Consider the following 27,500-nt stretch of genomic DNA (forward strand, 5'->3'; position numbering starts at 1 on the left):
TAACTGGTGCCAGAGCCATGGCCTAAAGTTAAATGCCAAGAAATGCATAGTCATACCCTTCGGGAAAAATAAGGTTACCCCTAGCTACCATATAGGTGGCAATCCCTGAACACAGAAGAAGTTATTAGGGACCTGGGAACCCAGGTTGACAGTAGCCTTTCATTCGACACTCATATTGCTAAATTAGTTAGGAAGACCTTCTACATTGCCCACCTTATCATGAAGGGATTCACATCTAGATCAAGGGAAGTCATAGTCTCCCTATACTCATCACTCATCAGACCAATGATCGAGTACAATGCCCCATTTGGAATGTATCTGACCCGACACTTGCAGCAGCTGGAGAGGCCACAAAAGTTCCTCACCAAAAGGATAAAGGGTCTCAAAAATCTGTCTTATGCTGCCCGACTGAAAGAACTCCAGTTATATTCAGTTGCTTTCCGCTTGCTCAGAGGTGACCTATGCCTGACATACAAGGCCATGTCAAACCCAGATTTGATGAACATGCTTCATCTCAAAAAATCTAGATGCCTCAGAGCCACAAGGGCGAGAGACTTAAACCTCGACACGGTTATTAATAGGACGTGCTGGAGGGATAGATTCATCACCCAAAGACTCCCTATGCTGTGGAACAAAATCCCGGTTTATGTGAGGCAGAGCACCTCGCTGGCCTTGTTCAAGAGGAATCTTGACCAATGGATGGGAGATCGCAGATACACCCCAGGGGTTACCTCAGTGTCACTGCTCGACAGAGGCACAGCAAAATAATGGGCATAGTTTCTCCAAACTAAAGGGGTGGCGTAAGCCACAAAACTATGGGCTAGGCTTATAAATGCCCTCGGGCAGATAGCCTAGTATGAACCTATGAACCTATGAACCTATGAAGAAGAAAAGATAATGAGGAACATAGCGGCATGCAGCACAAAGAAAAAGATGATGAACTGACAAGGCCCAGGTACACGTAGTTTGTATTTACATTCTAAGGAAGATACATGGAAGAGACTTGGATGGTACTGCTGATGATGATGTTAATGATATGATATATAACAGTGTAATGCATTTTTAAAAGGATTGGACATCAACAGCTGTAGTAAAGACTGCAATGAGGGCAATCAAATGACTTTCTTGTGGTAATGAATTTTAACCATGGAAAACTGGATGATATTTTTTTATTTTATTTTTTCTTTTCTGGGGTAGCGCACTGATCCCCATGGAACTTTTGCATACTCAGCCCAGGAGCGATGTTTGGTTAAGTGACTAGCTCAAAGTCACACAGTTAGGGAGTGGAGGTCGAGGGAAACAATATTAATATTAATTTAATATGTACAAATGTGAAAAAGATGATTTACACGGTAACCAATAAGGCCTTTGTTGATACCAAAAAGGCCATCTTATGTAAGGGATGAATGACTGGGAACAGTGTGATATTATATACCTTGCTGTCAGTAAGCTGTTAAAATCTGACACTGAAGCACAGATAGTTAAGGCTATAAACTGTTAACAAGCCTCAACCTTTAATCCTTGGTTTCAATCAGAATCTCTCTATTATATTGCTTTACATAAGTGAAATCACTAGCCAATGTTCCTGAGGCACTATTAAAAAGAGATACTTAAACCTAATGAATCTTATGTGGTTAAATGAATAATAAAAAACAATAAAGTGGTATCTGAATGCAGAAGAAATATTGGCAGAATATGAATTTTAATGAAGTAAATACCCCACTACCTAATCAGGAATAAAAGCAATTATGTTTTTGGGGAAATAAACTTTATTCTGAATTTTCTTACTTATGAAAAGGGTCATAGCAAGCTCTCAGAGAGTGCGGATTAAGAGGAAGGATCAAAATGAGTTTATTTCACAGAGAAAGTAGTGTTGCTATAGGGACAATGTGTGGGCTTATATGGCAGATACTCAAAGTAATATGCTTTGACATGGATGGTATATATAAATGGACTTAGCAGTTATTTAGAGTAGTAATGGTATGATGAGAGCATGGGGAAGGAACATGAACCCTTTGTCAATAACAGCTTCCACATAGGCACAGTTTACCAGCAGATTTGGTAAGCATATAATGTATGCGCTGTCACTTGCTCACTATTACAAATATGAGATAAAAAATTCTGAATTCTGACATTCCAAAAAATAGTAATTCTTTCAAAAAAAAAATCATCATTTTGGCAGTTTAATAGCACACCGTTATGTATGTTTGCAGGGAGAGTCTGCCTACTTTCATCCCTCACATGTGGGGGGTGCTGTGCTCCCACACCCCTGTGATGTGCATATACACTAAATGTGAGATCACGGTACATCAAGCTGCTCCATCCTTCAGCTTATCATATATTTTTCCATTCATGCTTGCAGTTCTGCTATTCCAGAGATTGCAGCTATTGTCATCAGAATTTCAACAAGCATCTTTGTTTGTGTCTTTCGGCTTTTTCCCGGTTAGGGGTTGCCACAGCGGAACTCCGCTCCGCTAATAATTGGTAGAAGATTTTTACGTGCCGGGTTACCAGCTCTGATGCACAACCTTCAACGAAGGTACGCCCCTTCACGCATGTCTCCACACAGAAGACGCTTTAGCTGAGAATCGAATGGACAACGTTTTGCTGTGAGTCGACAACGCTACCGCAGCACCACCAAACAAGCATCTACTGCTGCCATTTTACTTTTCCTGTACTCATTTGTGAAGAAGGGTGTGAGGATATAAATGTAGACTTAAATATACATCTCACTTATATATCTATTTTTCTGTGTAAAGGAGCATTGGGTATCTAGATCAGGACTGCCAGCATAAATTTTCAACAAATATTTGTGTAACACAATTATTGCATTACTGTCTATACTCACTCCAGGATAAGTGAAATGTTGAAGTCTGAATCTACCTTTAATGAATTTCCATAAACAGAACTGAAAACAAATATTCTGATGCTGCACTCACCTGGATTCCAGAGAAGCTGCACCGCGATGCTCACCCGTCTTCTTTCACCACCTGAGACACCTCGGACATACTCGTTGCCCACTCTGGTGTTGGCACATTGTCGTAGCCTCAGTTCTGCAATAACATCTTCTACCTGTCAGGTTATAGACACATTTTACAATAAAGATTGCTATCCTTACAGATTACTGTAGTGCTGCAACAAAGCAAGACAGAAAATGATGATTTAGGGAATCTCAGTGAAGTCAAGACTCCATTTACTCAATGGCTATGAAACTCTTGTTCTGTGTTAATTTTTTTTCTCCCCACACTTTGACTAAAACTGAGAACAGTCCTGCCTATGCCCTAGTCTGTAGGTTTAAGTCCTGGGTAGCAGGACCAGGCCATATCCTACATAGTGTTGCAGAAGCTCCTTTATGTTCATGTTTCCCCCAGGATGCCTTAACAATGCCGATAGTATTGGCATGAACTGTGGTCTACAAAAGCTGTGTGCTCACTCAGTGTGACACTTTCAGGTGTTACTGGACCATATGTTTGGGATTTTCCCAGTGCACCTCGTCTGCACAGTCTGAGATAGCCTATTGGATACAAGTGTCCCTTTTCAGGAGTAGCCCTTCAGTACTGTCTGGTGAAGTAACTTGGTCAGTGTTACACAGAAGACAAATAAAGGCTGATAGAATCAATCCCTGTACTACAGGAAGCAGATTGTTTAACAGTTCATAGCCTTACTCATCTGAACTAAGTGCTACACAAACTACTGTTGTCCAAACACTGTGTAGTTCACACTTGCATGCCTGCAAAAAACAAGGTAAATTAATAATGCATTTATAGTTACAATATTAACTTTAAACTCAAAGACTTAATGCTGTCCAATTTATTCACAGCTAAACATACCGTCGACATTTGACAAAACAAGGATCGTACTCAAGGAACATGACTTGTATGATGATGTTCCCGTTTACTCAATCAATTTGCAACTTTCTCAGGATCATACTGTAGGCAAATGAGGGTGTAGAGAATCAAACCGTCTACCACAAACAATATAGCTAATAGCCTTAATCCTCTACACCACTTGGCAGACTAAAATAAGAAGAGAGGGGAAGGATACAAACTCACACACCCTTGACAGTGGAGACAACAGCATTAACCCACTACACTAATTTATAATTTATATATATAATTTAAAGACACACATAGATATGGTCATCAATTACAGTTTGCTCAAAGTCACACAGAAGATAAATGGAGGTAAAAGGGTTCAAACCCTGTACTTTTGACAAAATGAAGCAGTGCATTAATATTGCATTACTGACTGACTGTAAACATCAGTGACTTTTAACCTTCAGTGATTTTATCAGAAAATAAAGAAGGGTATGAATGTTTGACAGTGCATAAGATTAAGGCTCTAAGCTCTTAATGAGCTGCTTTCTGTAGTCATGGATGCAGTGTTGGATTCTTTCTACCTACTGTGTGACTCTGGGCAAGTCGCTTAACCATATAGTGCTCTGTTTTAGCATCTACTGATAATGGTCTGGGCACTAGAATGTTGTCATGTAGGACACACACACACACACACACACACACACACACACACACACACACACACACACACACACACACACACACACACACACACACACACACACACACACACACACACACACACACACACACACACACACACACACACACACACACACACACACACACACACACACACACACACACACACACACACACACACACACACAAACTTGTAATATTGATCTTTGCCATTCTATAGATCAGAGCTCCAGAGCTGTATCTCCCAGCTCTCCTCCTGAAAGCTAAATCTATTCTCTGAAAAGCATATCTTCTGACTCATCCATTCTAAGAGCCTCCTTGGCTCAATCTGTATCTGTAAGCTATTCTCCATTCTGACATTCTCAGTGCTTCCCACGTTCAGTCAGTAAGCCATTCTCCAGTACACCCATTCAGTAAAGTGCTTCCTGCACTTCTTCCTGTACCTTGGTCCATTCATGTGTTTGATATACTTCCTGTATATTAAACAGTGGTTGTGCCACAGGAGCAACTGGACCCTCCTTAAGTTGTGGGTCCTGGGCAGCCACCCATTTTGCACCTCTTATAATCCACCACAGAAGTGCTGATATGACCAGAGCCTACTTATTTACTTCAAGTCCCTTAGGATATCTTTCACATATAGATGAAAAAAACACAGAAGATAGTCAAAATGGACATGGGTCATGGACAATGAGCCATCTAATATTTGTGATAGGTGAGTTGTTTCTAAAATATTTGCTTGCATTGAAATGTGCAAATCATTTTGGATCTGCTGAGCAAAATCCAATGTAACCTTGTTCCTATTCATGAATGGTATTTTGACTAGTAGATGAGTTGAAGGCCACTTGGTATGAGAATTATTTTTTTCCTAAGTAGACTCAGCCATTTGGGACTGATGCTCTTGTGTGATATAATTTCCAATATCCTAAGATCATCTTACATGGATTGCAACAAGGAGATTCTCCTGCAGGACCTCCCTTTACTGGGTTCTACACAAAGGTGAATGTGAGGTTGTGGTTGTTGCCTGTACTGATTTCTACTGTCACTCAGCTGGCACCTACTAGTCTAGTTCTATCCCATAATACACCTATAGGGTTGGTACGATTATGTGTACAAGGAGCTTTGTAATTTGACAGTTTTTCCTAGATAATATATCAAAAAAGTAGCTTTTAATTCTGGTGGGTTTCTTTTTTGAAGGGAGTCAGTTATGTTGTGTATATCAACAATATGTTTGCTTTGCAGATGGTATCTAGGTGTGCTGTCTTTTTGTAGAGAGCTGTCTACTTATGTTAGCATGTCACAGCTTAAGTCTATGCTGATAGTATACAGGCCAGGGAGCATATTGTTAGTTAACATAGGGATGCAGCTAAATGTTGAGCAGGTGATGTAAGTGGACAGGAATTGTACACCAAAGGAGTAGGGTGATTAGATTTTCATGTGAATTGCTGTTTTGATCAATCAAGAAGATTAAGATGCTAATACACTGCTGTATTGATTATGGCTGCTGCAGTCTGTTCAATAAGAAATAAAAACTGCATGAAAAGCCCAGTCAAGGGAAACATTTCATTGTGTAATACCTTAGAATTCCTGTAATGGAGGCCCATGGGATATATGCAAATGACCCCTTAAGGGCATACAATGATTCAGCTACATGGCTTCGGAATGTTTATGTCTTTTTACTTTTTAAGTCTTTATAGGTACTTTCAAGACAATAAGGCCAAATCCGAGTAGCTGTGGACATGCATGTTTTGGCCAGTTTAGTGGCCTCATCAGCACAGCATATGTGGATTGTTTGTCTGTACTTTAGAAACACAAAGCTTCAAATCAAACCTGATGTCCATAAAAATTAAGGTGCCTGCAAAATATCCCAACTAACATCCAACTCAAAGTATCAAAAGGTCAGGGAGACAAGCCATTCAGTAAAAACTGTAAGAAAAAAAATAGTCAAGCTAGAATTTTCACTGTGTAATACATTAAATCCTCTAACAGAGTCCCATGGAATATATGCAAATTGAGAATACCCAGAACTTTTTAATTTTTAAAACTGCATGTAACCCTTACCCTTTATCTACAATTGCTTCAACACTTTCCCTGTTTTTATCCTCCCATTCTTACAATGAGTACCCCATTTACTTGTGCCTTACATTTTGGCCTGTTATCATATTTGATGTACCTCAGTAGTCATGAATGACCTTTCCTTCCCAATAGTTAGTTTTCTGTGTATTTTCCATAACCTTTGAACCATCTTTCTTTTCCTTCTGCTCCACCTTAGTGACTGTCACTTTCTGTCTCTGCATTTCCCTTTCTGCAGCTGGTCTTCACTCTCCTGTCTAGTTTGTCTTTATGGGTATAGTCAGGCCAATAAAGTCAAACTCCACTAGCTGTAGACATGCATGCAGGGGCAGCTTGTGCTATTGGACTGCAGGACTGCTACCCCCCAGCTGTAAAGCATGAAAATAAAACAAAAAATAAAATAAAATGACAAGAATGAAAAAATAAAAATCAACCGCAAGTCCTGGAACATCGCACATGAGCGGCATTTCCTGATATTCGGACAGCTGGTGAGCCAGTCTGGAGCATGCGCACAGAATCCAGACTGTCTCCACCAGCAGTCCAGATTACAAAGGCAACATGCAAGTCCAAATTTTCCCAGCAGTCTATGCAGTTAGAACTGCATAGACTGGAAGGGGATCAGACTGCAATGACTGCAGGCAGGCTGAAGCTGGTGCTCTCGCAGGCAGGATAGGACGATGAGGCTGGTGCTCTTGTGGAACAGATAGGTTGAGCAGGTGTGTGAAACTCCTACTAGGACAGATTTCCAACTTGGGTCTGGATCTGGTGACTTGTTTGGCTGAGGTAGGGTGTGTTTGTGTGTTGCCCCAGTTGCTACATGGTGATGGGTAGAGAATAAGGCTTGAACCCTGTACCTTGGGCCCAAGGTGGCAAGAACCTGAATTCCCTACCCACCACCATTTGTAAAAGATTTGCAGATTTTTGCCTCATATTTGTTCTGTTCTATTCCTCATAAAATCTGTGGTTTCTGTATTTTTGTTTCTTAACACAGCCAGTAGTGCAGTGGTGTAGTGGTAGCATTGTTGCCTGACAGCTACAGGTTGTCTGGTTTGATTCTTGGCTGGGGTGCCTTCTGAGTGGAGTCTGCATGTCCTCCCTGTGTTTGTGTGGGTTTACTCTGGTGTCTTCGATGGATATTTGTCCCTATTTTTTGAACTGTATTCCCCCATTATTGGCTTTGTCCAGGTTTTTTGTGCCAAGGTTGAGAGCTATGGTGATAACTGAACTCACTGAATATGTTTGGGGGCTATATTCCCCCATTATTGGCTTTGTTCAGGTGTTTTGTGCTAAGATGTTGACAGCTATGGTGAGAATTGAATTCACTAGATGGTAGCCATTTATGTTTCAGTCTTCCTTTCTTTCCTAAAACAGATGGCTTGGGATAGTGGTAGGTTGCTCTGACTGTTTTGTACAGGGTCATGGGTTCAATACTTGGCAGTGAAATATATGGTGGTAACACAGTATTTTATTCTAGCAACTTTCCAACATTATACAAGCAATGTTTAAAATATGCCCCTGTTTTTTGGTCTTTTGCCCCCTCCCCTAAATTTTGGCTTTTTCCAGATTTCTTGAGTTGCAAAGTTCAGAGAGACAGCTGAGTGTCAAGTAGATTTTACAAGTTGAGAGCTGCAGGGGAACAAAAGTTTAGTGCTGCTTATGCTGAATCTGCTTGCATTGTTAATGGCACAATAGGTAGTATACTTACGTTTGATGCAGAAGGGTGTGGGTTCTACTCCCACAGTAGGTAGATGCATTGCTGATATTGTACTGTATTGTAAAGGGGGTGGATGCTGCAGTCCTTTTTTTGGTGAAGATACCTAGTAACTATGAACCTGTTATCAATTTGCCATCCATTCCCTATTGCAATATTACTAGCTTATCGTTTTTTTAATGCAACTTAGGCAATTTATTCCTCAAGGGCAACAGGCATTTTACTTGTAGATGAAACAATGAAATATAAAGTCGTTTGCTAGCAGAATTATTTAGATGACTTTTACTTCTTCGGAGATATGTGCATATTTACTGATACTGGTGGACTGTAGAAGTTTGAGTAGACTTTTATGATAGAAATGTTCTGAATTGGGCAGTTTTGTCGTTATTGGTGCATGCATTTTGTTTCATTGTTTACTGGAAAAATGTTCTGAACTGGGCAATTTTGTCATTATTGGTACATGCATTTTGTTTCATTGTTTACTGGAGAAATGTTCAAAACAAATTAAAAACGCCTTCTAACAACTGTACTATATTGTACAAGGAATATAATTTAATACAATCAGGAAGGTGTATCAAAGACCATGTGTATGTTTCATGTGCAAGGGGCCTATGATTTGAAAACAGCCCAAAGTTAATCTTTATCTGTCACTGGCAAAATGTATTTTCTTTGAATGTGGGTTTCAATGCTGCTTCAATGAATGTGAGTTTTAAGGGCAGAGAAGTTTTAATGCTAAGTCTGTTTTCATTGTGAGATTGCATTGCTTTATTTAGCAGATGTCGTAGTGTTTGTGCTGTAAAATGCAAAATAAAACTTTCAAATGAAATCCAAATCATAGTAGAAGTAAAGCAGTATGCACATTACTGTTTATGGTAAATGGGGTGAAATAGCCAAGTAATGGTTCATTGGAATGGCTGCAGGGGGGAGGCTGCATTCAACCATGATTTTGTGAGGGGGAAGGGCGGCAAACTCAAAGACGGCCCCGGCTGAACTACACCTCTCAACTGTCCAGATTTTCACAGAATGAATAGATTTTTGCTTTTTATTTTTGGTTTGTTCCTCATAAAATGTGTGGTTTTCTGGCAAATAATTTAGGAATTAAGTCACTAAATAATGACAGACACTGAGTTTCAGACTTCATAACCTTCAGAAAAATGCATGCTAAAGCAAGACCTGTTATTTAATCAATTGTCTCAGTTTATACAACAATTTATAATACTGTTTATATGTTCCCCCAGTATATTTGGCCTTGTCCAGATTTCCTGCATTAACAGGTTGAGAGATACATGCAAATAAATTACTTTATAGAATTAGGCATATCCAAACCTCTCAACTGTCCCCAATTTTAGCTCAAAATATTAATCTTCCCCTAATAATCCCGCCGCAAAATAGCAATTTTGGAAGAAAACGTGGAGGGCTTACAATTAAGAAATAACTGTAATAATCAGAGTTATAGATTACTTTTATTTCAGAAATGCATGTAGATTTTTTTATTTTGTCAGCTGCTCAAGTTAGCAGTACTAATATTAAAAAAGTGTCCCTTCTTTATAGGTTCATAGGTTCATAGGTTTTTACTAGGCTATCTGCCCTAAGGCATTTACAAGCCTAGCCAGAGTGTGTTTGGCTTTTGCCACCCTTTTAGATCGGTTTACTGTGCCTCTGTAGAGTAGGTCACAGAAGATAGCCCTTTTAAGGTTAGTTTACTGTGCCCCTGTCTAGCAGGGACACAGAAGAGATCCCAGGGGTGAACTTATGATCTCCCATCCACTTGTCAAGATTTCTTTTGAAGAGGGTCAGTGAGGGGCTCTGCCTAACATGGACTGGGATTCTGTTCCAGAGTGAGGGCAGCCTCTGGGATATGAATCTGTCCCTCCAGCATGTCCTATTTATTTCTGTGCTGAGGTTTAAGTCCCTGGAGCGTGTAGCTCTAAGGGATTTGGATTTCCTGAGGTGGAACATGTCCATTAATTCTGGGTTGGACATGGCTTTATACGTCAGGCATAGATCACCTCTGAGTAGGCGGTAAGCAACTGAGTAGTGCTGGAGTTTCTTTAGCCGAACTGCATAGGGCATCTGTTTGAGTCCCTTGATCCTCTTGGTGAGGTACTTTTAGGGGCTCTCCAGCTGCTGCAGGTGTCGGGTAAGGTACATCCCAAATGCCATGTGGACTACCTTCCCTTCATTTATGGCCTTGGTAACTGTTTCAAAGAAGTCGACCAGGTTCAAAAGGCAAGATTCATAACCCAGAGGCTCCCTTCACTCTGGAATAAAATCCCAGTCCAGGTTAGGCAGAGTCCCTCATTGACTCTCTTCAAGAGGAATCTTGATGAGTGGATGGGAGATCGTAGGTTTACCCCGGGTATCACTTCTGTGTCACTGTTAGACAGAGGCACAGTATACTAACCTCGAAAAAGGGCATAGCAAAATAAATTTAAAATGGGTGGCGAAAGCCAAACACATTCTGGCAAGGCTTATAAATGCCCTAGGGCAGATAGCCTAGTATGAACCTATGAACCTATAAGATCTGCCTTTAACAAAGCTGAATTGGGTGGGATCCAGTGTCTGGAGGTTACCAATGTCCTTGTTTATGAGTTCCATGATGATACGCTCCATAGCTTTGCAGACCAGACTAGTCAGGCTTATAGGGCGATAGTTTCCTGGGTCCGTTGTGGCACCACCTTTGTGGAGCGGGACCACTGTTGCTGTACGCCATTCCTTGGGTACATATCCTGTAACAAGGCTGAGATTGAACAGTGACTTTATGTGAGGGTTTAGTTCTTCTTGGAGCTCTTGTAAGACGCAGCCCGGGACACCGTCTGGTCCCATTGATGCTGTGTTTTTTGCTTTGGAGAGGGCAGCTTTCACCTGTGCATTTGTGATGTCAGGGAGGCTACATTCTGTTGGGATAGACATTTGATCTTTTGGGGAGTTTGCACTGAACCTGTCTGCCAGGATGTTGGCAATGTCTGTGGGATCAGTGTATTTTTTGTCATTTTGTACTAACTCAGAGCATATCTGGGAGTTGCCCCCCAGATTCCTGACATAACTAAAGAAGGCCTTGTGATTATCTTTAGTGTCTTGTGCAATTTTTCTTTCGAAGCTGGCCTTAGATAATTTTATGAGGGATCGTAGTTTCTTGCTAGTACTGATCAGAGATGCCTTCCCTTTTTGGGATTTTGCTCTATCATGTAGTAGCTTCCTCCTTCTGTTGTATAGCTTATTTATGGCCGGGGTCCACCAGACTGGTCTCCTGCCTTTGGAGGAGTGAGTCTTGGTTTTATTTGGGATAGCACAATCCATGCATTCCTGTAGGTGTCCATAGAATACATTTGTAAAGGATTCTGCTGTTTGGGCAGTATTTTCCACTGGCCCGGTGGCTTTGAAGGATTCCACCTCAGTTTTGAGAAGTGTGAAATTTGCTTTTGAGAAAATTTTCACAGTGATTTCCTTGGCTGGGTGTGGGGATGGGAAATGGATGTCCAATGAGATTAATTTATGGTCTGATCTTACCAATGAGGGACATACCTCTGGTGTGGAACATAGAGTCCCCATGTTGGTGATGACCAGGTCCAATATGTTATCCCCTCTTGTGGGAGTGGTGACCAGTTGTTCCATAGCATTTGAGTTTATAAATTCTAGGAACCATTGGGCAAGGGTGTTGGGGCTTGAGCAGTCTTCCCAGTCGATGTTTGGGTAGTTGAATTCACCTAATATTATTGTGTTTGGAGAGACCTTCATACTCTCCAGTGTTCTCATGAAGGCCGAGTGGGCTTCCTGAGTTTGGTAGGGTGGTCTGTAGCAGGCTACAAACTGAAAGGCAGTTTTGCCCACTGTTAACTGTACATGGATGGTCTCCGATGCTTCGTGTAGTGCCACCAACCTGGAGGTATGGGTATCTTTAATGAATATGGATACTCCCCCTCCTTTTGTGGTTCGGTCTGGGTTTTGGGGCCAAAAAGCATGGTATGAGGGATAACCTGGTAGTGCTGGGGTGCTCTCTGTGGCCTTGAACCAGGTCTCTGTCACTGCACAGATATCGATATTCTCCATACTGAGTAGAGCCTCGAGTGCTGCATCTTGAGGTTTAGACTTCTGGCGTTGAGCAGCATTACCCTTAGTTTTTTTTTTCTTGTGTTGTCTATGGAGGTGGGTTTGTCTTTTGAGCCTTGCCTAAAAAGGCACTATGGGGGTGGCAAGAGCCTTAGCCAGTATTCGAAAGCCCAGGGTTGACAGGTGCAAGCCGTCACTAGTGAAGCAACATGGCTTGTCAAGCATGACATTCCAGGCTGACAGACACTGAATCCCCTTAGAATGACACCAATACTTTAGCCAATTGTTAAAATTGATCATTTCGTCTTTAAACTGTGGCATCATTCTTGGTGAGGGCAAGATGCTACTCAAGGTCAGGGTCATACCAGTCTGGGCTACATGATCAGAGAGTTCCGCTATGTCTCTTTTCATGTAGTCCAGGGAGGTACGTCTCAGGTCATTCACACCAGCATGGACAATGACGGAGTCATATTTGTATTTGCTTTGGAGTGACCTCAGTGCTTGTGTTATGTGGAGGATCCTGGCACCTGACAGGCAGCTTACAGTGACCTTCTTCTTGTTCAGTCTGGTGAGAGGGACGTCAGTGTGTCTGACATTAGAGTCCCCTATTACAAGTGTGTTAGGTGTGTTGTTTAGCCTTAAGGGCTGTGGCTGTGTGGCACACTGACTTTGTGAAATATGTGATATGTTGGTATTGTTGCGGGGTAGCGGTTGCTTGGATGTCTGCTTTGGAGGTCTGTGCTGCTTTGGCAGATTTTTATTTAGAGCCTCCGAGTATGTTTTTGTGTGTTTATGTGTTTGGTTTGCTGATGTGATAGGTCTATGTGAGACTGGAATAGTGGTGTGTGTGATTACCTTCTCCTCCTGATTGACTATGCCAGTGCTGGGTTGAGAGAGCTCAGCCTCCAGTTTGGCTATATAGTTGCATCTCTCACATATATTTGAGTTTGATGGGAGGAGGAGAGGGTGGTCTGTGTACATAAGGCAGTTGTAACATTGCCTCAAGATACCCAGATTCACCAGCTGGACTGGAGAGTAAATCTGAAACTGACTATTGAACATGCCAGAACAGTATAAGGAACAGTTTTTTGACTGATCAGAAAGGACCAATAGGGAGCCAAGTACTTATAAGGAGTATAAGAGGGTGTAGTGCTTTAATTAGTGTTTACTTATAAGATTACTTATAAGATCAAGTGCAGGGCTTTAGAATGAAAATAAAGTGCTTACTTTGAGATTTAGAACAGTTCTAAGGGAAAAAGTGAAGAGCCAACTTTGTAGAGCCGGGAATAGTTTAAACCCGTTTAAGCAGCACTGCCCGATGCTGCGCTCTGCGCAAAATCACGCAAAAGCAGGTTTTAAGGCAGGGAACTTGAAAGAGCTGGGAATTAGCCCAAAAATGTTTCTAGGCAGTAACCACTCCTACAGGGGCAGGCAGGCTGTTCAGTGTTAATCACTGCCACTGTTGAACACAGAGATTTCCCTTTAGCCCAAGCAAGCACTGACCTCCAAGAAACTTACAAACAGTTCAGAACAGCAAATCTGTAACTGAACTTTTTAAATTTCAGAAAGTGGGAAAAAAGCAAGATTTTTTTGTTTTTTTGTTTTAGTTTAAAGGTAGCAGAGATACACAAGTAGCAAAATAGTCAGAACAGTGCAATAAATGACCCCACACTTGAGTGCTAGGCCAGAGTCAGGTAAAATGCAATTTTAAGAAAAAAACTATTTTAAATTAAGTGCAACACAGGAAATGCAGTAAGCAGGCTCTAGATGTGTTTTAAATACTGTTTCTAATACAGATATCAACTTTAGCAAGCCGGAAAATGCCGAAAAGTAGGCAGCAAAGCAGAAATTTTAAACAAAAAATCAGAAGAAAATACTTAAAATCTCAAAAGTGGCTCCTTTCTTCTCTCAGCGTCTTCTCCCCTTGGTAGGTGCTTCAGCAACAACTATCAAGCCTGGAAAGACTTTTGACAGGTTCCCAGCTATATTGTGTGGCTATTTTATATTTTTGCATCACATTTTTGGTCCATTTTGGTTTTTTTTTGGCAAACTAGTAGCAAATCATTAAAGACGGAAGTTAGAAAATAATGAAAGACATTTGAGTTTCAGATTTCATACCCTTCAGAAAATTCATACTTGTGCAAGACCTACTATTCTATTATCTTTCTAAGTTTATAAGAGCAATATTTAAAAATTGTCATTATTTTGGGGGCTTTTTCCTGCTTCTATGTATGGCTTTGTCCAGATTTCTTGCTCTGAGATTGAGAGGTATGACAAATGTGTCAGGGCCATCACAGTCAGCCAGAGACATTTCAAATTGTGACATACTTGTTTCACCCCACTCCCCCATGTAGTGACTCTGGATGTGTCCAAGCAAGGCAAGGGGCAGTTATGCAGTGTAAATGTGCAGAGTATCCCTCCATCCAAGGTAGACACAAGTGCTACTTTTATTCTGTCCTTGATTTTGCAGAATGTTTTGGCTTCTGTCATATTTTTATACTGTTGATTTATGCTTATTATTACTCAGAAAGTGCCTGTTGCTCTGTGTTTAAGTAGCAATGCTTTAATGACCATCAGGTAAGCTTGTCTGAGATTGTAAGATGCAAGTAAGCTTTAATAAGCATACTGTTAAAGAATTGCCAACATTGAAAGCCTTTCTGTTGTTGCCATGCAGAGAATATTTACATAACTAGATAATGTATAAGCCTTGGGTATTGAAATGCATATGACAGTATTTGTAATAAAGGACAGGGTTACATTATTTTAAGAAGCTCATTACATTTGTTGGAGACTTGCAGTCATCTTTGCAGGCTTTACCTGTAAACCAAACATAATGCCAATCTATCATGTGTGGTCCATTACCTGTACAGTAATTCTTTAAGCAATGTATCTTAAGCTTGTTTCTTGTTTGCTTTTCATTTTTTACTTTGATCAGGTTTTCCTCATGAAACAAGTAGATAGTTGTTGCCAGGCAGCAGGTCTTTTATGGATAAGAAACATTTTTACAAGTGGGGGTATCACAGAGATTGCTACTTTCAGCATGTTACTTGGTACTTTAATAAAGCTGAATATAAATTATAATTAGAAATGCAGTGCAAGGAGAAGTGGTTTGAGTTAAGTGCTGCTTGTTTTACTTATACTTGATTTTGACTGGCATTCCAGTAATGTACTTAAAAAGTAATTTCTTTTTTCATGCCTCACAACCTTTTTGTTTTCATCTAGATAGTAAGTAAGCTGTCATGCAGCCAATGCATTGAAATATTTTTTTTCTTCTAGACTTCATTTTGTCTTGATTGGACTCTCATAATGACGGTTTGGCACCCAGGGCAGAATATTTAATTAAAGTTACAGTTTTTGTGGTTTTGAGCATAGCTCCTCCCCTTTCTAGGTGGCTGCACCCCTTCCCATTGACCCCACGCATTCAGCTGTCTCCTGCTGCCCCCCTTTAATTTAAAGTCACCAGGTGCCACTGCATGCATGTTTCAGTCTTTTTAGTGGCCTTATCAGGACAGTATAAGTGGATTGTTTAGCTGTACTTTAGAAACACAAAGATTCAAATTAAGAGACTTAAGTGGGAAATGCAGAACAGGTTGACAAGGTTGGTTGGAACAGAAAGAATGGAGTTAGTTGTCCACAGTGTACAGAGAAATGGTACCAGTGACTAACACTTATAGTAATAAAGACTAGTTGAGCATGGAAAGATAGGTGACGACCATCACAACCAGCAATCTAGCTAACAACAAGGGTATCTATAGAGTCTAAATGAAGCCCACAGATTTATAAAGGAACAAATATTCACCATCCATAATGGGGGTCAGGCAGAGATGGGGTCTTTCAGAAAGTCACCTTAACTGTATGACTCATGATGCTGATTGAAAAGACACCTAGAAACTTGAGCTCAGCATTAGCCATAATCATTCATGCTCTTTGTTTTTGTGAAGTTGCCTGTAGTAAACAGTCTGTTGAAGTTTCTGGTCTGTTCCAGACACCTTACAGATAGTTCTGAGGTCTAAATGGTTTGGATTGAATGGGCCTCACCTTAGTAAATGTATACTTATGGGAGTATTTGTTTTTTTGTTTTTGTTTTTTTTGAGAAAGACAACCATTGTATACATACTGTCTTATTTAACAGAAGCTGTCTTATTGCAAGTCAGTTTGATGAGCTCTGTATATCCAAGAGACACTTTTTATCATCTATACATACTGGTCAAGCATATATAACATACATCAGTGTGCAAGCATCTGACATTGCTGTGGTAGGTCTAGCTTCTTTCTTACTACATTAGAGAAGTGCTAGGCCTACCAGGATGATGTTTGTGTGTAGGTATTTCTTTCTATCTATCTATCTATCTATCTATCTATCTATCTATCTATCTATCTATCTATTTGTTTGTTTTTGTCTGGTTGCAGGTTGGCTTGCAGTGAGTGAGAGTGAATGGTTGATTGTGTGTTGTGGTGTGCACTTTGTCAGCTGGTGTGAGTGGCCAAAAGCACTGTAACTTGGTTGGTATTTTGCAGGTAGCAACCAAAAGTGTGTTGCGACTTGCAAAGTGGATTTTATTACTTGATGTGAGGGTCAAAAGCAGTCGGTGTGTAAGAGAATGTGTGTGTGTGTGTGTGTGTGTGTGTGTGTGTGTGTGTGTGTGTGTGTGTCAGTATTGTTATGAGATTGCTTGATTGTATGGTATTGTGTAGGTTTTGTATGTTGGACTGAGTGATAGCATGCTGTATGTTTTCTGTGTGTGTGTATGTGTGTGTGTGTGTGTGTGTGTGTGTGTGTGTGTGTGTGTGTGTGTGTGTGTGTGTGTGTGTGTGTGTGTGTGTGTGTGTGTGTGCGCATGCTATGGGTTACAATGTGAATGCTCAACAGTGTACTGATGATTAGATTTAATGTGTTGAGCTTAATTATCAAGAATACAACAATGGGAAAGTATGCTTGGTGCAGATTGTGTGAAAGGTAGGGTGGATCCCATGTCCCTCCTGGACAGAGAAAGTTGGTATTAAGTATCATAGACTCTTACCTCTGCAAACTTCACTAACCTAACCACAGACAATTGGGGCAATGTGGGATAAATATGGCTTGGCTTGTAAAGGCTGTAGGCCCACTGGACTAGTAACCTTCTATGAACCTATGAACCTATAAGTGAAATGGTCATATATACATATTGACTCTGCTTCCCAAGCATCGGTCAATCAGGGTAAGTGAGATTTTGAAGTTGGATATATTCATTTATACATTTGTTAGCCAAGTGTGTACACTGGTCTGTTGACTTTTTTTAGGCATGACCCAGCCTTGAAGGCATTACACAAACAGTAATACAAAAAATGTAAAACAAACATTTAGCACATGACACTATTTTTGGCATTTGCGTTTAGTACAAGACAATAAATTTGTCACAGTCGTACACACAGATACATATAAATGAACAACATGAAAATATATTTAGTCTTAAATGTTTACCATTCCAGTGTCAACAAAAAGTGAAATGCTCTTATATGTGAGAAGAAGGTAAGAAGTTAAAGATGGAGTGGATAGCTAGTTCTGGGATATTATAATGTGGGACTCTGTTCAGATAGATGTTCTGTAGTGAAGTTGGACATTACAACGTGAAGAGTTTGTGATAGTGAAGGACTGTAGTAAAATCAGTAGCAATAAGGGGGAAGGCAATGAGGTGGGAATAAGAAGATAATTGGTGGGAATAGTGTACATTGTAAAGAACAGAGAGGTAGTGAAGAGGGGAAGAAAGAGGACAGAGAGGTAATTGAATAGTTAGCAGCTTTTAGCAATGTGTTTGTATTAGGCGAGTGCTAGCAGATGTAAGATGTTCTTCGTGTTTCACTGTTGCAGTCATTACATTTGGGTTATCTGCTTGCAGTAGCCCTCAGTCGGCTTGATTAACAAAGTCTTGGGTCCTGCGTCGGTTGCTGTCCCTTCTTCCATGACGTCAGGCCATCAGGGGTATAAAACATGCAGCCGATGCCATTACATCAGTCTTTCTTGCCGTGCGGTGCCCGAAGCAGAAGCAGTTCGCAAGTACCGATCGGCCAACTCCTGAAATTTTCATTTTCGAATTTCAGAACCAAAGTCGTCAACTAAAGCTAAGTACCCCGTTGGGGAAACTTTTTCTTGCTCCTTACCAATGTCAGTAAAAGTTAATAATTGCATTACTTGTGGAAAGCAAATACCTCATAAAGATTTTCATTTGTACTATATTCCTTGCCTAGGCCCTGACCACGACGTACCTTGCTGTCGGTTTTGTGCTTTATTTTATCAGTTCACTATCCGTCGTCGGTATATTTTCGCCTCTAAATATTTCAGTTCTCAGTTTAATTATCCAGAAATGTCATCAGTTAGCCATCCGACTACCGGGATTCCGAAAAAATGCAAAGATAAAGACAAAGACAGGCCGTTGAGGTCCAAAACTGCCGACGATGCTTCTCCTAAGCCAGTCGCCAGTACGCCGGTACTCAGTGAGGTGCTTTCACAGCCCCTGATACCCGCTACTTCTGAATCGCAGGCCTCTACTGAGACCCATTCATTGTCCGGTATGCAGCAAGATGCTTCAACTATGGAACCCGCGGATGTCTCTACCTTGGATGTGTCCAGAGCCGCTGTGCAGGCACCGGCTTCTGAGGGTGTATTCAGGCCTACGGACTTGCATATTAAACTGAAGTCTCTTTCTTTACTTAGGCCTAAATCACAATCCATGCCTAAATACCAATGCCCAGGCCACATGCTCAGGCCTCTATGCCTAAAAAACAAATGATAAGAATGGCTGAAGATCTAATAACTCTAATCAGGGGTAGCCAACCCCCCCCCTTCTAAGAGGCCTAGGACTGAAGTTGATTATGAATCTTCTGATCAGAATTCTGTTTTTCCTGATTCTTCTGATGATCTGGATTTGCCCTTATATACTTATGAAGATTCTGATGCAGAGAACTCCATTCACTCTGCTTCCCCTCCTGAGGATTTTTCTTTTGGGGAAACCTTACATACTCTAAGGGAGCATTTCCACTGGGAAAGCCAGGATTTTTCTGATTCAAAAAAGAGGCTTAGGGATTTCATTCACCTACCTCAGCATAGGCCTTTAGCTATTCCTCCAGAACTAGACATTGCTGATGATGCTTTTTCGGAATCTAGTTTGGTCCCTGATTCCCTGCCTCCTGCTCCCAGAAAACCTGACATATACTACAGGGTCCCTGAGTCCCACAAGTTCCTTTTCAAAAATCCTATTGCAGATCCAGAGACTATTTCACAGGGTCCCAAGGCCATTATGGCTTCTACTGCTAAAAATCCTACCCCTTCTGATAGAGACTCCAGGGCGCTGGATAGATGGGGTAAGAAGGTTTACTCTTCTGCAACCTTGGCCATTAGGACTTTAAACTGCCAGTTTCATATGTTAAAGTATCAGCAACATGTTATTGGACTGCTTAAACAGAAAATGATGTTGATTCCTGACTGTGTAGAAAATAAAGAATTACAGGATTTAATGCATTCTGCTGAACAAGTTGGAAAACATACTTTGCAATGTGGTTTTGATTCATTAGAGGCCTCTTGCAGGGCTGCTGTTACTGGGTCTGTGCTCAGAAGGCATGCTTGGCTTAAGGAGCAATCTTTGCCTGATCGTGTTAAAGCTAAATTGTTGGATGCTCCTTTAAATCAGGACCGCCTGTTTGGCAACAAGGCTGAGGAAGTTCTTAAAAAGATGGAAGACAAAGCTAAATCTATGCAAACTGTTAAAGATTTTTTTTACAAGTTCAGCCTCCTAGATTTAGTAGGCACTGGCCCTCTAAGAATTCCAGGTCTTCTCAAGCCAAACCCAGACACAGCAAAAACCCCAGGTTTCAGTCCCAGGGGACACACAGAACTAAGCAGTGGGGGGCCTCCACTTCTAAATCTGGGAATAATAAGACTCCCCCCTATGGTAAATGTCTCAATGACTTCCTTTTAAATTTTCCAAGCACTTATCAACTGACTGCCCCTTTGAGGGGAAAGATTGCTCTTCATGCAAAGAATTGGGAACTCATTACCCAGAACAAATGGGTTTTAAATATAGTGTTCCACGGATACAGATTTCACTTCCACATGTTGCCAACACCAAGTGGGTGGCCGGACCTACCCCCAAATCAGTGGGCAGAGGCCCAAAAACAAGTACTTTCTCTCTTAAGCATGGGGGCTATTCAACTGGTACCAGAAGAGGAAAAGGGACAAGGTTTCTACTCAAGAGTTTTCCTGGTACCCAGAAAAGACAATTCATGGCGTCCTATCCTGGACCTGTCTACTCTAAACACCTTTTTGGAGATTCCAAAATTCAAGATGCTGACTCTTCACCAATTACTTCCTATGCTAGGCAAAGATGCCTGGTTGGCAACACTAGATTTAAAAGAAGCATACCTGCACATCCCAATCAGGGAATCTTGCAGAAGATACCTACGCTTCAAAGCAGGCTACAAGCACTATCAGTTCTCTGCACTGCCCTTTGGCTTATCTACTGCGCCCAGGGTATTCACAAAGTGCCTAGCTCCAGTTATTGTATTTTGCAGGCAAAGAAATATTCAAATATACCCATACCTGAATGATTGTCTAATTCAGGCAGAAAGCCAGGACATACTTTTGAATCATCTGGCCTTTGTAAAAAGGGTTCTAACTTGTCTGGGGTACACCATAAATGAAAAGAAATCACACCTGGTACCCTGTCAACAAATTATATTCCTGGGAGCAAGCTTGAATACAACTTCCCAGATGTTCTGGAAAATGATGTACTGGAAAATATTAGGGTTCAACCAAACACCATAATAATGGGCGAATTCAGCTACCCCACCATTAACTGGGAAAATTACTCATGTACCAACTCCTTAGCTCAACACTTTCTGGAATTCATAAACTCCAATGCCCTGGATCAACTTATCCACACCCCCACCAGGGGCAACAATATCCTACACCTAGTCATTACCAACATGAGTGACTGGTGTTCCACATCTGAAGTCAACGCCTCATTGGTCCATTCCGACCATAAGCTAATCACTCTTGATATCCACATCCTGCCCCCAACCCCCATTAAGGAAACCACAGTAGAAAATTTCTCCAAAGCCAACTTCATGCTTCCTAAGACAGAAGTGGTGAACTTCATGACACCCATACAGATGGACAATACAGTTACAACTGCTGAATCCTACACAAATGCACTCTATAAGCACTTACATGAGTGCATGAATCATGCTATCCCAAACAGAACCAAGACACTATCCTCCAAAAAAAGGAAGACAATATGGTGGTCTCCTGCCATAAACAAACTGTACAACAGAAGGAAGAAACTGTTGCAAAAGAGAGCAAAATCCCATGAGTGGAGGAGCTCCCTGGTCAGCCTCAGTAAGAAGCTGAGATCCCTTATAAGATCCTCCAAAGCTAGCTACAAAAACAAAATCACCACTAATTCTAAGGACAACCAGAAAGCATTCTATAGCTATGTCAAGAATCTTGATGGCAACACCCAGATCTGCTCTGAGTTACAGCACAAAGGCACAAAAATGAATTGCCAACATCCTGGCAGATAGGTTCAGTGCTAACTTTACCCCCCCCCCCCAAAGGGCCCATATCTATACAGGAAGAATGCAGAGTCCCTGTAATCACAACTACACAGGTAAAAGCTGCACTCTCTAAAGCCAAAAACACAGCATCCATGGGACCGGCCAACATCCCAGGCTGCATTTTATATGAACTTCAGAACGAACTGGCTCACCACTTAAGCACCATGTTCAGTATAAGCCACGCATCAGGCTTTGTGCTCACTGAATGGTGCACAGCAACAGTTATCCCACTCCACAAAGGGGGAGCCACCACTGATCCCGGGAACTATCAACCTATTAGCCTGATGAGCCTGGTCTGCAAGGCCATGGAACGTATCATCATGGAACTCATAAACAAAGACATTGGTAACCTCCAAACTCTGGATCCCACTCAGGTCGGGTTTGTAGAAGGCAGATCATGCCTCCTGAACCTGATTGACTTCTTTGAGGCAGTCACCTAAGCCGTAGATGAGGGTAAGGTGGTTCACACAGCCTATCTTGACCTTGCCAAGGCTTTCAACACCATCCCCCATTCTGGAATTATAGCTAAACTCACTAAACTAGGTACAAATCCCTATGTCACAAGATGGGTTGCCAACTGGCTCACTGACAGAACCCACACTGTAAAGGTTGCAGACTCCAAATCTGACCTCAAAGCAGTGATAAGTGGAGTACCACAGGGTTCCGTCCTGGGACCTCTCCTGTTTGGTATCTACTTCTCTGAAGTACAGGCTAACACAGAAAGCCTCTGGCTAACAAGGTTTGCAGATGACTGCAAACTAGGAGCCATAGTCAAGTCCCCAAATGATGTGGGCATCCTACAGAAGGGCCCCGCTAAGACAGATGCCTGGTGTCGGAGCCATGGCCTCAAGCTCAATGCCAAAAAGTGCAGTGTCATCCCCTTTGGTAAAAACTCTGTACCCATGAACTACCTCATAGGCAGTAATCTACTTAACACCGAATGCGTGATAAGAGACCTTGGGACCCAGGTGGACAGTAGTCTCTCCTTTATAGTCACATCACCACAGTAGTCAGGAAGTCCTTCTACGTGGCACACCTCATCATAAAAGGGTTCTCATCCACGAAAAAAGAGGTCATTGTTCCCCTCTACTCGACACTCATTAGACCCATTATAGAGTACAACGCCCCTTTCGGAATGTACCTCACAAGACATCTGCAGCAGCTGGAAAGGTCACAGAAATACCTCACAAAGAGGATTACTGGCCTCAAAAAAATGCCCTACACTGACCGCCTAAAAAAACTCCAGCTTTACTCCGTAGCATATTGCCTACTCCGAGGTGATCTCTGCCTAACATATAAAGGTATGTCAAACCCAGAGCTGTTGGACATGCTACACCTAAAGAAATCCCAATCCCTCCAAGCTACACGCTCTAGGGACTTAAACCTTGTCACCACAATAAACAGGACATGCTGGAGGGATAGATTCCTGTCCCAGAGACTTCCCATACTCTGGAACAGGCTACCCATCTATGTCAAGCAAAGTTCTTCATTAGCACTCTTCAAGAAAAATCTTGATGATTGGATGGGAAATAAATACACCCTGGGGATCACTTCTGTGTCTCTGCTTGACAGTGGTACAGGAAAATAACTTTCTTGGGTGGCGTAAGCCAGGGAACCTTGTTGGCTAGGCTTACATAGGCCCTTGGGCCGACAGTCTAGTACCTACCTATGAACCTATGAACCTATGAACTAGATGGCTTACCTCACGCCAGAGAAACAAATTTATTTGACAACCTACTTCAAACAAGTGGCCACAAAAACCCTGCTATCTGCAAGACAAATACTGCAAGCCTTGGGGTTCATGGCCTTCTGCATTCTTCTAATTCCATATGCAAGACTGCATATGAGGAAACTACAGTGGTATCTAAAAAGCCTATGATGTCAACATTCTCAAGACCTAGAAACAATGATCCCTATCATAACTTGCCTATGCCTAGAGTTCCTTTGGTGGGCAGTGGCAACATTCTCAAGACCTAGAAACAATGATTCCTATCATACCTTGCCTACGCCTAGAGTTCCTTTGGTGGGCAGTGGCCTGCCACCAAAACAAGGGACTGCCTTTCACACCACCCCCTGCCACCCAAACCCTAACAACAGATGCATCAGACTATGCATGGAGGGGCTCACCTGGCAGGGAAGTGCATTCAGGGCAAATGGAACCCAAGTCGAATGCACCTGCATATCAATCAAAAAAAAATGTTAGCTGTACAGAATGCTCTGACAGCCTTCAAGGACCACATTCTTCCAGGACAACTAATGGTAAAGATGGACAACACAACTGTTATGTGGTACATAAACAAGCAGGGAGGTACACATTCTTACCCCGTCTGCAGACTAGCCATGGCATTGTGGAACACAGCCTTGAGCTACCAAGTGCACCTACAAGCTCAATTCCTGCCAGGAAAATTAAATACACTGGCAGACGGACTAAGCAGAAACCTCATGGACCCACATGAGTGGAAACTGGAACCAAGGATTTTCAACATGTTGACAAGTAAATGGGGTAGCCCAGATATAGACCTGTTTGCCTCTCCCCAGAACTACCAATTGGACATATTTTGCACAAGGACTCCCCACAAACAAGCCTGGAAAGTGGATGCTCTGTCGTTCAGCTGGAAAAACCTATCAGTCTATGCCTTCCCCCCTCTGCCTCTGCTCTCCAAAGCACTACTAAAAATCAAACAGGACAAACCAAGGATGATTTTGATTGCTCCAGAGTGGCCGCACCAACACTGGTACCCCCTCCTGCGCAGTGTGTCATGGTTATCTCCATGGCACCTGCCTCAGACTCCTTCCCTGCTGTATCAGCAGGAGAACCAGATTCTGCACCCTCAGCTTCTAACACTGAACCTTGCAGCCTGGCTAATTACTTAATCTCTCCTTTACCATCCCTCAGCAAACCTGTGATGGATATCATTTTAGAGGCAAGGAGGCCTAGGGATAGAAAATCTTATGCTGAAAAATGGAAAAGATTCTGTGCCTGGAACCAATCTCAAGGAATGAGCACAGCAGCACCCAATTTACCTCAGATTTTACAAATACTTAACTGAGATGGTTCACAAGGGTCTGTCTTTTTCCTCCATTATAATCCACGCCTCAGCCATTTCAGCTTATTATAACACAGAACCTCCCCTCTTCTCTCATCCACTGCTCAAGCAGTTCCTCAGAGGGGCCAAAAATTTGAGACCACCCAGGAGAGCTCCTACCCCAGCCTGGGACCTTAACCTTGTCTTGGAGAAACTCACTCTACCTCCTCTCGAGCCAGCTGCTACTGCAGACTTAAAATTTCTTTCTTGGAAAACAGCTTTCCTTTTAGCAATCACTTCAGCTAGAAGGGTATCTGAATTACAGGCCCTTATGACAGTGGAGCCTTTCATTATCTTTCATGCGGACAGGGTGTCCCTCAGAACCACTCCATCCTTCATGCCCAAGGTGGTATCCAGTGTGGCTCTTAATCAGTCCATTCATTTGCCAACCTTCTTTCCCAATCCACAGAATAAAGGGGAACGGATACTGCATTTCTTAGATGTGCACAGACAACTTAGATTCTAACTAAAACCTCAAAGGAAATCTGAACAACTGCTGGTGGCATTTGCTGCAGGGGCAGAGGGGAAGGCTATTTCAAAGCAAACCATTTATAAATGGATAAGACATTGCATTAATTTCTGCCATAAGCACCATGGAAAACCTATCCCCCAGGGGATCAGACCTCACTTCAACAGGGCTGCATCTACCTCTACAGCCTTTCTCAGAGGTGTCCCTACCAGGGACATCCTAGAAGCTGCTACCTGGAGTTCTGTACATACTTTCACCAAGCATTATCATTTGCCAATTTTCTCTAAATCTAGAGCTGGCTTTGCCACTGCAGTCTTGCAGGGCCTTATAGCTGGCCCTAATGCTATCTAATTTCCTCCTCCCGACCATAGTTTTGGGAATCTACCCAAATATAATGACTGCAACAGTGAAACATGAAGAACATAGTACAGTTGTGTACACTCACCATAAATGTAGATGTTCGAGTGCATTCACTGTTGCAGTCCTGGTTACCCTCCCTCCAGCCCCCTAACTTCTTTTGGCTATACCTCTACTTTCCTTTACTATACTTAAAAGCCTTTCTGGTGTATTTGCTTTTTTGTTGGAGGTATATCTTTGTACTTTTATATTTAATTGCTTCCCATTAGGTGGGCACCTGACATCTGGGGCAAGAAAAACTGATGTAATGGCATCGGCTGCATGTTTTATACCCCTGACAACCTGACGTCATGGAAGAAGGGACAGCAACCGAAGCAGAACCCAAGACTTTGTTAATCAGGCCAACTGAGGGCTACCTGCAAGCAGATAACCCAAATGTAATGACTGCAACAGTGAATACACTTGAACATCTACATTTATGCTAAGTGTACACAACTGTACTTTTTGTGTGTGAGGGAGGGGCTTGCCATGCACAGAAGTGTTGTATAGGGTGTACTTGCTTATTTTAGGATATTAGATGGTATACTGGCAAGTTTGTTTGTGTGTAGATGTATGTCTGCATGTATTTGATGGGATGGTATGTTGATTAGAAGTCTAATCAATGACAGGGTTTTTTTATGTGTATTTGTTTCAAAGAGTGCACTGTTCTCAACATTTAAGTTCTAACCCCATTGTACAAATTAGTTAACCTAATTATTTTCTATACAAGATAAAATCTGCTATTCTGACAATTAATGAACATATCTGGGCTAGTGCAATACTAATGTATAATATATATATATATATATATATATATATATATATATATATATATATATTTATATATATATATATATATATATATATATATATATATATATATGTGTGTGTGTGTGTGTGTGTGTGTGTGCGCGTGTGTATGGATCACATTCACATTGCCAAAAGTACAGTTCTCCGAACCACACTTTTCCGAGACCAAAACTCTGAATTTACACTTCTGCGAAATAGCACACCCCCTGCTAATTATAAATACTAACTCTGAGATCGCACTACAGTGACAACAGTATATGTGTTCATACATACTGCAGTGCGATAGCAAAGTGTCGTTCTGGAGAAGTGTAAATTTGGAGTTTTGGTCTAGGCAAAATGTAGTTTGGAAAACTGTATTTTCGGCAATGTGAATGGGAAATATATATATATATATATATATATATATATATATATATATATATATATATGTGTCTGTGTACGTATATGTATATGTACGTATATGTATATGTATATATATATATATATATATATATATATATAAATGGTTTTGCTTTTTGTAAAGTGCTTTCATAATTCAATACTGAGCAGTAAATAGTTTATATACAAATTACTTGGCATGCATGACTATATGCCTATATATTTCTGAATACAAGATCTGCGTAAGACAACTGTACTGATTTTACTCTTGCTGATACTGGCAGTTGCTTCAAGAGTGACAAATTAATATAATGTTTTTTCATGATTAAATGTTTACATATTCTACAACAACAAAGCTTCACTTTATAATGGAAAAGTAAGCTATAATTACCCTTTTCTTCTGCTGCTCTTTCGAAAAATGCTTTGGGAGTCGTAATTTTGCT

At 41.4% G+C, this 27,500-nt stretch overlaps 1 protein-coding gene across 2 annotated transcripts in view; it reads right to left on the minus strand.

Annotated features, from left to right (window-relative positions):
* ABCG8 (ATP binding cassette subfamily G member 8) overlaps nt 1–27,500 on the minus strand; it is a 645,419-nt gene that overhangs the window by 454,574 nt on the left and 163,345 nt on the right. For both annotated transcript variants that reach the window (XM_044060063.1, XM_044060055.1), the window contains exons 4-5: nt 27,449–27,500; nt 2,940–3,072 (exon numbers count right to left, since the gene is read on the minus strand). The exon at nt 27,449–27,500 is cut by the window's right edge and continues 187 nt beyond it. In XM_044060063.1, coding sequence (XP_043915998.1) covers nt 2,940–3,072; nt 27,449–27,500 — 185 coding nt within the window. The remainder of the gene's footprint in view (nt 1–2,939; nt 3,073–27,448) is intronic.

Source organism: Protopterus annectens, chromosome 1.part0 (assembly GCF_019279795.1).
Source record: "Protopterus annectens isolate FY-2018-M chromosome 1.part0, PAN1.0, whole genome shotgun sequence".
Classification (NCBI taxonomy): Eukaryota; Metazoa; Chordata; order Ceratodontiformes; family Protopteridae; genus Protopterus; species Protopterus annectens.